Source organism: Piliocolobus tephrosceles, chromosome 3, assembly GCF_002776525.5.
Source record: "Piliocolobus tephrosceles isolate RC106 chromosome 3, ASM277652v3, whole genome shotgun sequence".
Taxonomy (NCBI): domain Eukaryota; kingdom Metazoa; phylum Chordata; class Mammalia; order Primates; family Cercopithecidae; genus Piliocolobus; species Piliocolobus tephrosceles.
The window spans coordinates 139075411-139093637 of NC_045436.1; the positions used below are offsets into that span (position 1 = coordinate 139075411).

At 34.4% G+C, this 18227-nt stretch overlaps 1 protein-coding gene across 3 annotated transcripts in view; it reads left to right on the forward strand.

Annotated features, from left to right (window-relative positions):
• The window catches only part of GABRA4 (gamma-aminobutyric acid type A receptor subunit alpha4), a 68632-nt gene extending 52186 nt beyond the window's left edge, over positions 1-16446 (forward strand). For 2 of the 3 annotated variants that reach the window (XM_023224603.2, XM_023224604.2), the window contains one exon: positions 13949-14479. In XM_023224603.2, coding sequence (XP_023080371.2) covers positions 13949-14479 — 531 coding nt within the window. Of the gene's footprint in view, positions 1-13948 lie in introns of all 3 variants that reach the window. The other variant, XM_023224602.2, reaches the window with a different exon arrangement.
• Positions 16447-18227: the final 1781 nt, after the last annotated feature.

Genomic DNA, 18227 nt, shown 5'->3' on the forward strand with positions numbered 1-18227 from the left:
GTGATGGATGCCCCAAAAGCCCTGACTTGACTACTACACGATCTATGCATGTAACAAAATTGCACATGTATCCCATAACTGTATGCACATTAAAAATACATAAATAAGTAAATAAATAAATAATGTTTATAAAGATTCTGTAGGCAGAGTATCCCTCAGGCAGAGAAAGGCAGTAAGCTATCAGCCTACGTGGAGTAACCTCTTGGGTAAACCAAGTGAATATGGACCAGGCGCTGATAGCCTTTGCTAATACCAGGGTACCTGACATGGCTGAGAGGATGGTTTGGGGAAAGGAAGGGGAGATGAGGCCGGACTGGGAGACAGGGCCCAAATCATGTAGAATGCTATGCTATATATATAATTTTTCCCCTGAAAACAATCAGGTGCCACTGAAAAAGTTTAAATAAGGAATTGACATGATCACATTTGTAGTGTGTAAATATTATTTTAATGAAGAGTAGAGAGAGAAAAGGTGCATAAGGATATTAAATCTCAAAATGTTAATAGGCTGTGCAATAGTCAGGTAAAAAATGTTGAATGTCTTTGCAAGGGCTGTGGAGAAGAAGAGACAGATTAGAAAAATATTGAGAAAAATTGAAAGGAAAAGAGAATAAGGCAGAAGGAAGCAGAAACAGCTGAAGTTTTGTGGCTTGAAAGCTAGCTGGATAGTGTGGTAATCTCTGAGATCTAAACTACAGCCGGAGAGATATTTGTTTGGGCAAATACATCGAGTTTATTAGATATGAATAAATTCACACCTCTATTAGACTTTGAATATGGGCAAGAATGTAAGTTACATAAGGGTAAGAACTTTGGGCTGGTCTCTACTTTCGTATTACCAGAGCCAAGAACAGTGCCTGGCACTCGATAAATATCTGAAGAATTGAATGAATAAGTTGGTAGATAGATGAATAAATAAATTAAAAGTTTAGTATGCCTCTAGGATATCTAAATGATGTCTTACTGGCTATATGTGTCTAGATGTTAGAAAAAAATTGGGGGAAGAACACATTGATTTTATGATATTGATGTAAATATTGTATTCAAAGCAACTGAACAGGCCCATTCACCTGAAGACTAAGAAAACTGTGATAACTGAGAGCTAAACCCTATGGAAAAGTAACATATTAGAATTAGGTAGAGAAAGAGCATCCCACATTGGAGACTCATAAAGGTAAATGGAACATTGCTAGAATGTAGAATTATGGGAAAAATCGAAATAAACAAAGAATTCATTAACAGTGCTACATGCTACTGAGACAGTATGTAAGACATACATTTGTGTGTGTGTGTGTGAGACAGAGTCTCACTCTGTTGCCCAGGCTGGAGTGCAATGGTGCAATCTTAGCTCACTGCAACGTCCACCTCCCAGGTTCAAGCAATTCTCATGCCTCAGCCTCCCAAGTAGCTGGGATTACAGATGTGTACCACTGTGTCTGGCTAATTTTTGTATATATTTTTTAGTACAGATGGGGTTTCACCGTGTTGGCTAGACTGGTAAGACATAGATTTTTAAAAGTGCTAATTATAGTGATCCACAAATAATTTCAAAGGAAAGATGGGAGAATAATCAAATAACAATGAGTTGAAAAGTGAGTGACAGATGAAGAAGTGGAAACCATAATTGTAGACTATTTTTTCCCAGACTGGTAGTGGTAGATAATAGCTGTTGGAAGAGCTCACAGATTTGAGGAGTCTCATGAGCGGATGTTCCATAAAGAAAAGAATTTTGCACTGTTTTTCTATACTTGTATCACCAGACCCAAGAAGAATGCCTGGAACATAAATAGGTACTCAATAAATATTTGTTGAATAATTGGATGAGTAACTAGATGACTGGATGAATCAACAAATTAAAAGTATGTTAGGCCTTTAAGACATCTGAATGATGTCCTACTGGATATATGAGTTGGCTTATTTATAACCCAAAAGAAATTTTAGCATGCTATATTTCGAGTAAGTGCAAATATTTTTAAGTTGTTAATATTAAATAGAATAATATCCACAGGATTCTTGATTTTGTGCCTCTCTTGAAGTGGTCACCACCCCCAGAGGAAACCTTTTAAGCCTTTTAAACTTTGGAGCTCTTAATCATCTCTTTACAATTGGCAGATCTTGGCAAGATGGTAAGAGTTTTAGCTAGTTCTTAGTGTTGCTCCAAGGATGCTGATCATGTCCTCCTAGGAAAAGTAAGTAAAATGAATTTTGAACATGGCACAAAATATAGGCTCTCATACATTTCCAACATTTACTGAAGTGGAAAATTACAGTATGAACATTTAGTTCAGTTGAAAAATACAAATATCTGAGTATAGAAATAATGGTCAATTCTAAAGTAATATTTTACCTGACAGTGGCCATCTACAGATCTCTATTAGAATATTAAATGATAACAATAGAATAAAAACACTGAACAAATATTGATCATTTACTATATGCTAGGCAATGTGTTAAGCACTTTATGGAAATTACCCCACCACTAACTCTAAGTAGTAGTTATTGTTATTATTTCCACTGTACTCAGGAGAAACCTTAAGCATAGAAAGGCTAAATAAGTTACCCAAGGTTACAAAGCTAGTATTTAGCAAAGTCCAAAACTTGAATCTATCTAATTTCAGAACCTGTGGTTCTGACTTTGGGTTTTTTTTAAGTACTAATGTAAGAATGATAATAAATGATAATTATATTTGATAGTTTTGGGTTTTAAGATTTGTTTTACACAAGTTGATAGAGAGCACATTTTCTTTACTGCCTACTAGGTATTTGGGTCTTGTACTTTCTGGCCTGCCTGGCTGAAGTGGTTATATTGGCAGTATACATTAATGTGCTGATGAGCCATTTGCCATAAATTGCAACTCAGCTACTGGTTCAATTCATGCTAAATTTGCAATCTGCCTTTACTGAAGTGCAAAATTGGCTTTCTTGTCATAAAGTGGTAGAACATGCAAAACAGTCTAGTACCTTATTTTCTAGCTCAAGTAAGATTAGCTATACTCAGAGAAAGTTTAAAAAAGTTTCACTTTGGATGAACAGCTGTTTCAGCTTGAGAGACTTGTTAACCATTGAATGTTTTTTGATAATGCCCATTATCAAGAGTAGCTTAGAGCTTACTCTTCAGGACATGTCAAATTAGTTTCTGGAAAACAGCCAAATGGCTTCAGCAATTTGGGGGAGTGGGTGGTGAGAGTGGCAGGTGTCTGTTTAACAATGTAAGTGCTACCAATCGGTGTCATAGTAGAACTTAAGTTTATTCTGCTGACTTAATGTGCTGTTTTATTGTAAATAGAGTAGATTTGTAATGAATTGTGTTAATAGGCTAATTCAACATATGGGTTATGACCAACTGATTATACTTCCATTTGTAAAGACTAAGGGGGAGAGGACTGATTTTAAAAATATAAGAACTGACACAATAGGTGACTTAATGAATCCTCTTCTGCTACATATAATGTGTACACACAGTTACTGTATACATAATTTGGCAAATGTGTTAATGAACTTTAACTTTAATTATTTGTAGAAAATTTTGAGAATGATTGAAGAATCATTCTCAAATCAGAAACAAGAGGTAGAGCTCATGTTGATACCTTCTCTGGGCTACAAATGGAGCCGAAATTTCAGTGTCTTATGTACCAAAGGAAAATGTTTCAATCAGTTTTACCATGTATCTTGAATAGTAAATTTTTAAATAGCTTTTTAAAGTGCTATATCCAAACTTCAGGGAGAGTTTGTGGAAGAAAGATAGGGAATAGATTTCCTCTTGTAGAAGAACATCATAAAAATATTTTTGTCACATAGAAGATGCAGATTTGAGTAGCGTTGATTCATTTTTAAAATAACTCACAGGGAAAGTGTCTTCAATTAAAAATACCACTTTGCTCAGCTAGACTGCACTTGTTAAGATACAGTTTTCTGTAGAATAAATCAACTAAATGTAAGCCTATTTATAAATATTTATTTACGCCTGAATGTAGAGGATATTTGTGATACAAAGTATTATCTATAAGCACTTCATGACAGCCAAGCATCAAAGTAGAAAGAATATTATGAATGGGAGTAAGAACAATCAGTAAGAACTCTAGAACAATTTTCACATGCACTGGAAAGGAAGGATTTTCTAATCAGGAGAAATTTTTTTGTGAGATACAAAAAAAGTTAGTACAGTACTTAGCTTATAATGGAAGCTATGTAAATGTAAGTCAAATCCAAACTGTTTACAAACGTCACTTAGGGGTTGTTGCGAACATATTTCAGATAAACTTTTTTCTTTTTTTAAAAAAATCTCATGACCATGTATTTTTAATTCCATGAGTATACATATTTGCTATCGCAGGTGGCTTCTTGAAGTGGTTAAGAGTATGTATTTGGGACTCAAATCATGAATAACACATTTTAATTGTATCATGTTGGGAGAGAGAGGTGCTCAACATTTTAGGTTTCAGTGCCCTCATTGGGAAAATGAAAACATTAGCACTATCTCATGAGTTTTTGTAGGAACTATGTGAGGTTATTTGTGAAAATGCTTTAGGTAGTGTCTGGCCTACATTAAGGGCTCAATACATTGTAGAAATATTGATGATGATTCAGGATTTCTGTCTGGAAAGTGATATTGTCAGATATTAATTATGTTAGAGTAGAATGTATTATAAATCATTGCCATAATTGTTCATTTCAAAAGAAAAAGTAAGAAGAGAAAGGGAAGAACTTAGAATATCTTCAAGAAACCTCAAATTTCTATTGACAAGGAAGAGTATTGATCTTCCCTATCCTTATACCACTGAGAGGAATCTTTGAAAAATTGTTTCTTGTACCAACAGGCATCTTCTTCCCTCACCCCATAAGGGAACAGTGAGCTCTTTTGCCTATTTAAAACTTACTTGTTGCTAATATCTCAGCCTAAGTATAACTTCCACAAAGAGGTTTTCCAGCCTTCTTGGCTGGGTAATGTATTCCCTAGTTCCTCTAATCTTTCTTTATACCATTTACTGTTTATTATTTTTTGTGATTCTTGAGATAAATTGCAAATACTATATTATTTTTCATCCCTTTGCTCCCAGTGCCCAGGAAAATAACTTGAAACAGTTGAATTAATGAAAGAATGAGGTGAATCACTGTCCTTAATAAGACCTTATTACTTATGTCATTAATTGTGGATCTTCTATTACCCACTGGACCTGGGGAATATGCTCCAACAAGAGATGACGCATGGAACTTGAACTACTTTTCCCTAAAAATAGATCTATTACAGTTATTATAAATGTTTACATTCATGAAGCAAACATTGTCTGGAATTTCAAAGAAATTGGAATTGGAATTCCAGATTCAGCAAGGTTCTTGGCTCATCAAAGACTTACTCACCTTGCATAGCTATTGTTTTACAGAGGACTATTATTTTACTCTCTTATAATGCCTGAGCTATGGAATTTTTTTCTCCCCAGCAAAAGTATACTGAGAATCCTGCCTTGATAAATGATTGTGTTTTAGACAGAGCCCCTGTTGCCTTTGCTGATGTAGATAAAATTGTAACTCAGACTACTTGCGATGCCAGCCACCTATAGGGTTGGCATGGACTTGAATCCTTCTGGATGGCTATTCATCATAGCACAATTTCATTATGATGAAGTCATATCAAGTCTATATTAAGAATAAAGCATTGTGCAAATACTGTTTGAGTTTGAATATAATTTTCTGAATATTTTGAAGCTGAAGAAAATAATTCCCATAGGATAATGTGGATGCTTTAAAGGTAAATTTACTTGCCATCTAATTTAGCCTTCTTTGTAATGTTTTATCAGATCTCTCTATATATATTAACTCCACTTTCAAGGATTAAAAATATTCTTAAAGTGTGAAAAAGAAAAGTTATAAATTATATTGTTAATTACATTTTTCAATATTTAAACAAATGCATGGTTCGAAATCCAAAACACATGTACACTTGCACACATACACGCAGATACATACTTATTCACATTATGAGTGAGTCATAATCTGCAGGGAGGTGAAAATATTCAGGGAAAAATATTTGGTGGTTGAAGAAGACCAAAGTTGTTATGAAAGTTCAGGAGACTAGGTGTGGTGGCTTATGCCTGTAATCGCAGCACTTTGGGAGGCTGAGGCAGGTGGATCACCTGAAGTTGGGAGTTCGAGACCAGCCTCACCAACATGGAGAAACCCCGTCTCTACTAAAAATACAAAAAAATTAGCCGAGCGTGGTGGCACATGCCTGTAATCCCAGCTACTCAGGAGACTGAGGCAGGAGAATCACTTCAACTCAGGAGGCGGAGGTTGCGGTGAGCCAAGATCACGCCACTGCACTCCAGCCTGGGCAACAAGAGTGAAACTCCGTCTAAAAAAAAAGAAAGAAAGAAAATAAAAGAAACAGTGATCTGTGATCTGATAGAATAGTACACGAGATCTCCTTCTTATATAACCCACATCTTTTCTTAGACATTGAAACATTTGTTCAATGGGAAAATGAAAACATTAGCACTATCTCATGAGTTTTTGTAGGAACTATGTGAGGTTATTTGTGAAAACACTTTAGGTAGTGTCTGGCCTATATTAAGGGCTCAATACATTGTAGAAATATTGATGATGATGATTCAGGATTTCTGTCTGGAAAGTGATATTATCAGATTTTCTTACATGGCACATGACATTAGGTGTAGCAGATAGTTCAGTTAGAAGCATGTTACCTGAGTGCCAGGTGCAAAAGAATCACTCAAGAAAAGTTAGCCATTGTTTTGGTTGTTGTTACTGCTACTTTTTCCTAAAGAGCTTTTTGACATGTCTTATGCATAAGTTATAAGGTTTACTCTAGTGTTAATTCGCACCCTTACTATCAATATGAATGTTGATTTTTCTATTGCATTTTGTATTTCTTTGTATTTATTTCTCATTTTCACCAGCAACATCCTTTCCCTGACTGACTTCACCATAGAATATTCTTTTTTAAAAAACTTTTTAAAATTATACTTTAAGTTCTGGGATACATGTGCAGAATGTGCAGGTTTGTTACATAGGTATACACGTGGCCTGGTGGTTTGCTGCACCCCAGGGTGTCATCTATATTGGGTATTTCTCCCAAAGCTATGCCTCCCCTAGTCCCCCACCCCCGACAGGCCCTAGTGTGTGATATTCCCCTCCCTGTGTCTGTGTGTTCTCATTGTTCAAATCCCACTCCATAGACTATTCTTTCCTTCAGTGATCATTCGCTGTGGTAATTATTAGACATGATGGCCATGTTTTCACAGATGTATAATATTGTCTTCTAAAATTTTGTTTTCTGTAATTATTTATTTCTGTGACGTATCATTTTCTTTTGGAGGCAGAATCTTATTATGTGACCTCAGCTGGGTTACTTCTATATAATATTCATTTGAATCCTACTATGTGCTAGACATTGAGCTAACTGCCTTGCATGCATTATCTTATATGTTTATTAGGAGGAAGGCAGCATTATTACTCCTATAGCAAGGACTTTGAGGTTTTGAGAGGCTAAATAACTTGCTGAATATCTCATAGCTAGTAAATGACAAATTCAGTATTTGCAACCAGGTCTGTCTGATTTGGAAGCCCACAATTTTAACTGTTTAGCAAGCATTTTTCAATTTCTGATCCCTGGATCACTGACAACAGCATAGCTAATGAAAAAGACTTCCTGCAAATAAGGCTTGTTTGAGACTTTGAGTTTTTAACTGGTCTCAGATTATGCTTATAAACACTTTGTATAACCACAATACTGCTTTTCTACATTGAATAAGAAAGACTCATCTAGCTTAGTATCTGTATTTAGAGGAAGTGAGCAGACTGTCCTTTGCACTCTTTTCTCTCCAGGGTTATGTTGGTGGCATTGATGAAAGCAGCTCCTGGTGTGATTTCAGCTAGCATTTGAACAAGTCTGCTTAATCAAGCTAAGAACCTCTGCTCTGACCAAAGAAGTCTCTAACAAAGTGGTTTCCTCCATTGGAGCCGTATATCTACTATACAAAATATTTACAAATAAAAAAGAAACACTAGGAATCAGTATGAAATGAAAGTAATCACAAAGTCACCTATCTTAAAGAAATTCTGTTTTAAACCTTCAACTCTAAATATGTAAAGGGAAAATGAATGGATTCTTTAAGATTTCTTTTTCTGGTAATCCCAAATGGAAAACAAAAGTTTATCCCAGTGCCTGATATTGAAAGTAATATTTCTATAACTTATGGAAATACAAACATTGAATTAAATGCCAACATTGGGAGGAAATTAAATACAATAAATAGGGAACTCAGCATTTTGGTTTCTATGTTTTGGAGCTCAATATATGATAGAGTGCCTTGCTAACTATTTATAAAATATTTAGCGTGTTTATTTGGAAGGGACGTGTTAAAAATTTCTACGCGTAGCACTTTCTAAAAATGCTGTTGACAGTTCTCAGTAAATCATTACCTTGGAGTTTAGTTCTAGCTGCTCTACCACACTTTTTTCCCTATTAAATAAGATGTGTGGCTTACTCATGAAGTCCTGTCCAAATGGCCTTGAATAAATGTCTTTACATTACTAGATTCTTTTTTTTAGTATGTGACTCATTTATATTCTAGAAGATAACCCTATTCGTTATTAGTCTTGTTAGTTTTTAATTTATAAGAATTAAATTACATTGTATTAAACTTCATCAAAGCTAAACTTCATTAGCTTTACAAGCAAGCAATATGAATGTAGCTGCATGCATTCTGCAAACCTAATCTTAGTCACTTTATCTCTTTGCTGCTAGAGTAGTAAGTTGAGATGACTTTTTTTGCAGTTGATAAAAATTGTTTAGAAATTGTGTCAGATCACAGTCACGATTGACGAATTGCTTGGATCTGCTCCTGTTTGCCTGTTACTGCTTTAATTTGTTGGTAATGTTTAAATCTATTACCTTGCATCTCGTTTCTTGCTTCAGGCTATTGTGACTAATGACAAAGTGATTTCAAACTAAATCATTTTTTAAAATTCAAATGAAGCTTTGAATTTAGGTGCTTTTTCTTGTTCGAAACCACTGTGCATCAGCTAAATCATAATGGATCCACTGAAGTCTCTACACTCTGTATGAAACACAACATCACTCTACCACATTAGTTGCACTAGAATGTGAAGGCTGGGTGAATATTCTTCTGGGTGAGTCGTCTGCCAGATAGATCAGCAGATACCTTATTCCTTTTGTGGTCTGTCATCATGGAAAATGACTACTTTTAACAGAGTAAAACTTGAGACATAACTACAAAAATAACTTGAGTGTCATTTAACTGCTTGGCAGAGAGCAATGATTTAAGCCTCAAATCAGTCTAATTCCACTTTCCTTTATGTAGGATATGGTATACAGCATAGTGAAACTTCTAAGGCATTGTCAGCTGGACTTGAGATTGAGTCAAGATAACTTAAATGCCTTAGGCACTACCTACGATATTCTGAAGATGTGTCCCATAGAAAAAGAAATAATAAATTGGAGATCAGATAAAAATTTTTGACACTTTCTAATTTGAAAAATGATCTTGATTCTATAGGATATCTATTTTAATGCAATTTATCAAATATGAAGTAGGTGCCTACTGTGTACATTAATCTACAAAGATTGATAAGATGGTCTTTATACTCTATCATTACTTCTTTTAAACTGGAATAAAAATACTTGATCTTTGTTTTCAGACAGTAATCTTTTTGGTGCTGTTCATATTGCTCACCCTACTCTCAAAAAGTCTCTTACTTCATTGTTCTTTTTTCTAACCACCTTAGACTGATTCTTTTTATTTTTGCTTAGGCTTTCCTCTTTCTCTAGGCATATTCTTCAAATCTAAGCTTTTATTTCTTTGATATTTATAACTTATACAATAGTAGATATCGTCAGAATATAGTTTTCCAACTGTCGAAAACATGACCTACAAATAATGAATGGACAGGTCTCCAAGATTGGTTCAATGGTTCATTAATGAGAGAACCACTTAGATGGTAAAATGGATTTAAAGTCATTTTGAGGAATGGCTACTTATAGGCAATTTTTTTTAAAAGGAAAAGTAAAATAAGACTGGTAGGTTAAATACAGAAGTGCTTAATGTCTTAAAACAAAGCAATAAAACCATAACCTTTGGTGATCTTTTGTACTAGACAAGAATCCATAATTGAATATGTTAACTTGACAGTTTTTGAGTTCTAATCCAATATTAAATGGCAAAATCAAATTCAAGTAAATGATTCTAAAGATTTAATTATCCTTGTGTGGGCTTGTTAAACAATACTCTATTATGACATTGAAAAGACATGCTGTATTTTTTTCTGATGTCCAAGTCTTGTAAAATTTTTCTTAACATCATACTATTATGAATACTTGACTGACTCAAATATGTGCAGCTTGTTAAGTTCTTTAAAGCCTCCTCCACATTTGTGAGTAGAGAACCTCTACAATGAGGCAGAACAGACACCAAGTAAGTCACTTGCTGTGTGAATTCCAGCCACCTGTAACCTTTCTGTTCTTACTTTTCTCTACTGGAAAATGAGGTAATGGAATAAGTTGATCACTGAAATCCCTTTCTGTTTTAAAATATTGTAATTCTTAAAAGAGTGGGATTATGGAGGGCAAAGCATCTTGGTCCTTCAGCTAGTATGTGGATTAGGCAACAGTGCCCCCTAAAGGTCCTCTATGAGTTCTGGGCAGGCCAATCTTCTAAGTATCCTAGAATGTCTGAGGAACTTCTGCCCTCATGAGCCCTTTGGCTGCACCTCCCATCAGGACCTTTGATCTAACTCATCTATCTATTGCCACAATAATATTGCATAACAAAAAAATGATACTTCAGGTACACACAATAAATATTTATTTTTTCTCCCAAGTCTATGGATCAACTGAATTCTGTTGATTTTGATTACGCTTGCTTGGGCAGCTCATTTTCTAATGGAACACTGGTGAATCTAGTGTCAGCTAGTTGTTGGGTGTTCTAGGATTGACTCACTGTGATAACTGGCTATTCTCCAAATGATCTCTCAATCTCTAGCAGGCTAGCCAGGCTGACCTGTTCTTCTTATGGTGGTGGTGGCAGTGTTTCGAGAAAGAGTGTAAGCAAGTAAGAACTGTTGAGGTTAAGAATTGGAAATGGCAAACTATCATTTCCGCCACATACTATTGGACAAAGAAAATCATTAGGCAGCTTATGGAAAAATAGATTCCAACTCTGGATGGGTCAGGAATGGGTAAGCTCCTGGGCCTGAATATGGAGCATGAATATTGAGGGCATGAATATAGAGAGAAATGATGAATTGGTGTCACTTTTGAAGCCAATCTATTATATAGAACACAATTTACAAGATTTCAGGACATTCCAGAAGGATACTGGTCTAGAACAAAAGAACTTAAATGTTTTAATACTTTGTTTTGGGGGGCTGTAAAGTTACTTGGAGTCAGTTTGATTCTTCCTACTCTTGCTCTTAAAATGCATTAGACAATACAAGAGCAGTGTTTGAGGCTATTTATGCTATACTGTTAAGACAGCCACTTCTACGTACTCTACCAAATGCTACGTGAATGTTGACATTTTCTAGGTTGGCAGGTGGAAACATGCACTATTCCTGGCTTTGGGTCAATGTCAGATATTGTTTCTTCTAATCATTTCAGATGGTTCCTTTCAGCCTTGGGTAGTTACCTCACACTCACGAACTGATCTTTGTTTGGTAAAATACTCAATGGGGACTCTCTTTAGATCTTTGAAGTTCTCTCTTTGTTTAGCATTATTATCTCTGGTACTTTGTCCTGTGAACTCTAGCCACCTCAGTCTCCCAAGATTCTTAACTCCATCTCTTCAGTTCAGGAAGCCTGCCAGTTTTTTTCTGGCTTTTCCATTCCTAAACCACAGCATAGCAACTCTCTCAAGTTTGTTTTTTCCCTCTCAGTGATTATGGTTCTGGGTTGTCTAGTGGCCAGTTTCTTCAAACAACTTTTTTTTTTTTTTTTTGTCAAGTTTTGGGGGTCATTTTAGGCAGGAAAGTAGATTCAGTTCCTGTTACTTCATTTTGACTGGCAGGGAAAGTCTCCAGTCCTTAGAATTTAGTGTTAGGAAACATACAGATTTCTAAAGGTAATGGACAACCTAACTGACTGAAAGAAGAAGACAGTATGCAACTATCATATTATATTTGAAAAAATGTATTACTTTCCTGTTTGTCCAATTTATCATTTTTACTCTCTTTTCTTCTCTTGGGATATTCAGCATTTGGTCATAGTTTGGTTCTTGAATATATTTTACCTTTTGTTATATTTTTTATTGTATCGTGTGTATGTATGCTTCCTTGCCAAAGATTATATATGCTCTTTAAATTGTAAGGCCATACCTTGTTTTTTTTTTTTATTATTCACCATGTGTGTAACATTTTAGGATCAATGATAATCAATTAATTACTATTCTTTTCTGTAACAAGTGATTCAAAATCTAAAGATTAATTAGGTGACATTTGTAATGTCCTGTGTAAAGGAAAAGTGAAGGATAAGTAATGGTTCTTCAGCTTTTAGGTTGATGTCAATTTTGATTTCAATTTTCTCCACCCCAAATTCAGTGCCATATATTAGGCTACAATTGCTCATTAGTTCAACTGCAACCTGCTTAGAAGAATACTCCAAGCTGACATGACGAATGCTTTCTATACCTGTCAGAGTCTACATTGACTCTGTTTTGTGAGGCTGTTTTTGTCTGCTCAGCTACCTTGAAGTCATGATTTATGAGATATGAGTTGAACTTTAAGCATGCTAGATGAGTGTACTAATAAAGATTACATTTATAGAATAAACCTTTATGTCTAAAGTGAGATCTTAATTAATTATATATAATCTACCCGCTTCATTTATTAGTATCTGTGAATTGCCCTTTGAGGCTAGCTTCTTCCAATCACCCTTTTATGAGCTGCTCTTCTTTCTCTCTCCTCTATTTCTCCATTTTTTCACTCACCATCTACTTCATGAAATGGTAAGGGGAGAAGTTATGGAAGTAATTATCATCTAACATTAATATAGCTTAGAATAAACATAGGAAAAATGACTGTGGAAATATCATCATATATTCTAAAAAATCAGATGAGTATTTGGGGGATCATCTGAGAAATTACTGCCTTCATTAGCATGGAGAATCTATAATTAATTATGTACATAGTTGTTTATTGTGGCTGTCAATATTATAAGAATTTTAGTGGCTTGCTGCACAACTTTCTTCAAATACAATCTTGTTCTACAAATAAAATAATTTGATGAAAACCAGTGAAATATATTTCAATGTAATCAATATTGGTTAATGGTTTGAATCCAGATATTTATGCAACTATTCATTGATGCTGTTTATAAGTCTAATACAACCTTTTCTAATTAAATTTTATTTGTGTTTTCATTATTAATTGAAGTGAAAAATAAAATGTGTCGGGATTGTTAGATTTTAAAATAATGTGTATAATTACCTATGCCTTTTATGACGGTAAATTCAAAGGATTTGGAAATCAAAGTTTTTGAACTTTTTAAATAAAGGAATGTTATGTACATATGGATAGTTGTTATTGTTGGTATTCTGTGTACATGACTAGGTATGGTTCTCCCTGTTTATAAAATAAATACACAGAGAAATTTGAAATGTATATGACATATACAGAATATTATTTGCAATAAAACTAAACAAATAACTTTTAGAACAGTAATCATTGACTCTTAAAATGCAATTAAGTATAACATCAGCTTGTCGTTCTTTCTTTCTATAGATTTAAGGTCTAATTATTTATAAGAATAGACCATATTTTGAAATAGAAGATTTTTGATTCAAAGTTTCAAATATATGCATATTATATTTAGTTATATATTTTAAAGCTTTTTAAAATCAAGGTGACTACAGCTTATTAAATTTTGTACAAATCTGCATAAAGTTACATAACCAATATATTTTTTCATATACCTTTTCAGAATACAAATGCCAATTTGAACATGAGAAAAAGAACAAATGCTTTGGTTCCCTCTGAATCTGACGTTGGCAACAGAACTGTGGTGGGAAACCATTCAAGCAAATCTTCCACAGTTGTTCAAGAATCTTCTAAAGGCACACCTCGGTCTTACTTGGCTTCCAGTCCAAACCCATTCAGCCGTGCAAATGCAGCTGAAACCATATCTGCGGCAAGAGCACTTCCATCTGCTTCTCCTACTTCTAGCCGAACTGGATATGTGTCTCGAAAGGCTTCAGTTGCATCTGCTTCTGCTCGTCACATGTTTGGATCAAGATTGCAGAGGATTAAGACCACAGTTAATACCATAGGGGCTACTGGGAAGTTGTCAGCTACTCCTCCTCCATCAGCTCCACCACCTTCTGGATCTGGCACAAGTAAAATTGACAAATATGCCCGTATTCTCTTTCCAGTCACATTTGGGGCATTTAACATGGTTTATTGGGTTGTTTATTTATCTAAGGACACTATGGAGAAATCAGAAAGTCTAATGTAATTTTGTTGCTATAGTAGTTTGCTAGAAGATGATGAAAATGCAGAATGTCTTTTTAAATGTTTTTAAATATAAACGACTATTCTTTATTAAAATAAAAAAATCTATGTAATTTTTTCCATTTAAAGATATAAGCCAGTTATTGGGAGAGTTAATTCCTCAGTGAAAAAGTGAACTATGTTTTTATTTTCCAGAAAAATTATTTTAAAAGAACTCAGCATTCACTTATATAGAATACACACCATCATGGAAAGTTGGGATAAGAGAAATAGAGCTATTAGAGACATGTGGCACATATTTTTTCATTGATATTTGAAAAAAGACTATGACATTTTAAAAATCTACCCGATGAATATCAACCCGCCACCCTAAATTTCCCAGTGGCACTGCCCTTAATGAGAATTGTTTATTGGATGTCATATGCAGTGACCTCTGGTGATCTTCTTAGGAGCTTCAGGAAAAGGAATTTTCCTGTTAAATGAAACATTGGCAAAAGAAAATGGAATAGTATAAACGCTGATCAATAGAGTAAAAACTGTGCTGCATAAAAAACTAAGACAAAGACCAAAGGAAATATGTTCCCTTTCTTATGTTGGCCAAACAGTACTTAACAGTTAATTTGAAATTTTGTTCTCTGAGCCAAAGTTTAACTCATTGTATGAATTCTTTTTCATGGTAGTTCATTCAGTTATGTATTTATTTACTACATAGTTATTCAGAGCCTGCTGTGTTCCGGGAACTATGCTAGAAACTGTCTCTCTAGGAAAGCTCTTGCACCTTTACCTACAATATTACTTAAAAAGTAGAACAGTCAATGCATGCCAAAGAACCATAAACTAGCAGAGGACATTGCATTCTTTAGTGAAGGACATTTATTTAGAGTCTGACAACATATTCAAAATATTCTCTCCTCCTATACTGATAGTGGATAACAAATATATTTGTTCACATAACGACTTTGAGATAAGTACATGTTAGTACAACTTCAGCAATTGGTTTTCCAAATAGATGAGAATGTGATACAGATTGTTCTGTAAGTGAAAAGCATTGTGTACTTGAAAGTAAAAATCTGGGCACTATAAGACTTAATAGATTAACTGTGTCAAATTCGATCAGAGCCACAGAGTAGAGTTTGATCAGAGTCACAGAATCATCAGAAATAGGAACTTAGCACAGGCATTTTCAGGTGCTTTCCCCAACATAGATCTGTATATTAGCTAGTGAAATGCTATATTTTGAAGAATTTTTGTGTCCGTAGTTCTGTAATTCTGGGCAGTCTTCATGTTGGTTTTTTAGGAGTTTTTTTTTTAAGGTTTTATAACTAAGGTGAATATTTTAAAACTAAGAGAGCGGCAAATGAAACGAGTAAAGAAAATATAGCTGTGGGGTAGGATGCCACTGACTCTGCTATGTGGTTTATCAGGATTTTCATCTACTGACTTCTTTCTCATTAGGTAGGCTTAACAACTTAATTGAAAATTTTGCAACTGTCTATGCAGCTCAATCTAAGTCTGGTTCTTGTCATATTGCCTTTAGATTTTCTTCTGTGCTTCTCTCTATCTGCTCTGGAATGGATGAGTGAATGTGTTCTGGGTGTTTTAGGGAACATATTGGTAGAAATGGCCACATTGCAGACGAAATCTCTCTCTCTGTTTGTTTGTTTGTTTGTTTTAGAAAAGAATTGATAGGTAATTGGCATTGATTTTTCAGTTATTTCATTACCTTAAAATAGTAGTTTTTGAGACTTGAAAATTGTGCAAATGTCAAATATTAATTGTAAGTCATATCTGAGAATTCTTTCTTGGCTGTCTTTCTAGGTATTCCATAAAATCAACACATTTTAAGGCTGAAAGATACTGTAGAAATCACCCAGTCCCAATCCCCCATTTTAAAACTGATTCTAGTAAAATTAGGCCTGGTAACATCTGTATATATGTATATATTTAATAAAGAGTACTTGTACAAAAAAAGCTTATCATAAATTATTTCATGAATGTGAATAGATTTCTGGCCTTGAGAACAATGCTTGGAAATGTGGTTGGAAGCACAATTGATTCACTGCTAGTTATTCAGAGCGTACTTTGTTCCAGGAACTATGCTAGAAACTGATAGTTCACTATTCTGATGAAAAGGCTGTTTTATTTGTTGTTGTTGTTGTTTTGTTGTTGTTGTTTTGGTGAGGCACTCTTACTCTTTGCTAATCTATTGGCCTATCTTAAGAAATAATTCATTGGCTATTCATTGGCTTCCTTTAAAAAAAGAAGTATTCTTCTACAAATCTCACAGAGTATGGAGAGATAAAAAGAAATGATTTTAGGTTTGTAGATCAGAGATCCAGGTGAACTCATAGATTTTCTTTTCTTACCTTTACATATGAAGGTTTAAAAATAAGTCAGGTGGCCAAAGAATGAGAAAGGACAAAATTAACCAAGGATTCTTAATTGTTAATTTGAAGAACACATTAACAAGAAAGCTTAAACATTATTATTAAAATAAATTATTTCATTTGCACACAACGTTAATGATGATGATGATGATGATGGTAGTAGTATGTTGCTTGCTTTCCTTAACTGAATTTCATCGAATTCATTCAGTGATTTTTATTTTGGTCATCATTTCTATCTTCCCAATAACCCAGAGGTACATCAAGTAAAAACACTTTTGTGAAGAGCCAGTCACTTTTCCCTGTTAGAAAATCTCACAAGAATAATTAGGGGCACCCAACATTCTGGCTCTCTCAGAATAATAATGAATAATTTTGGCTCCGAATGGTACCTTTATATTACTCTTTTAAGGTGACGTTCAGAATAGTTTTATTTAGGACCTAGTGCTTGCAGTCCAAGTTGGCCACTAACTGCTACATAATTACTTTCAATTTCCTACAGGCATGACTAGGTATAAAAATGTATTTACATGATTAATCCGCAGTTTAAAATGACTTGCACTTGTGCATATACATAGTACTTTGAATAATGTATATTTTAAATTGGACCTCACAAATCTTGTATTAAAGTAGGTAGAGAGTAGAGTCACCCTTTGTTTGATAAAATGAGTCACAGAGAAGTTAAATGACAAAGATAAAATCACAGGGTTGGAAAGAACTTTGAAAGATCATTTTTCAATAACCTTACCTTAACAGTGACCCTATTTCAAACAATGCATAAAAAATTTATTTGTGGCTTATTTTACCCATGAGCTGGCCAATTCTTTCTGGCCTAGAAAAAAATCTCCACTCTCCGCATTCCTGTTCTCAATGGTCTCCTCTTGTAAATTTGTGAATAATCTCAAGTAGAAGGCACCAGATGTGGAGATGGGTCACTTAATTTCAAGTTCTGACTGTCTTGTGGTTTTCGGCAAGTCTCTTAACCTCTCTAAGACTGATTCCTCATTTATAACAGGGAGGAGGTGGATTATGTAATATCTAAGAGCTTTTCAGTTTTAATATTCTCTGATTCTCATAGTAAATAAAAGCATACTCTTGCAATAAAAACACTGAATAGTTTGCACCACAAATAAGTGCTTATGGACAAAAATTTAGTTCTGCTGCTTGATTACTTTAAGTTCATGGCTTGCTTCAAACTAAGATTTCCTTACCTTCAAAAATATGTATAACATCTCTCCATTTAGATTAAGTGTATTCTTCCCCAGGGAAGATTGTATTCTTTAAAGACTGTAGAATATTGGTTATTTCTCCTTTCTGGGATTTTCTGGGCTTTTATTCACTAAGTGGGTTCCTGTCCAGTTTAAAAAC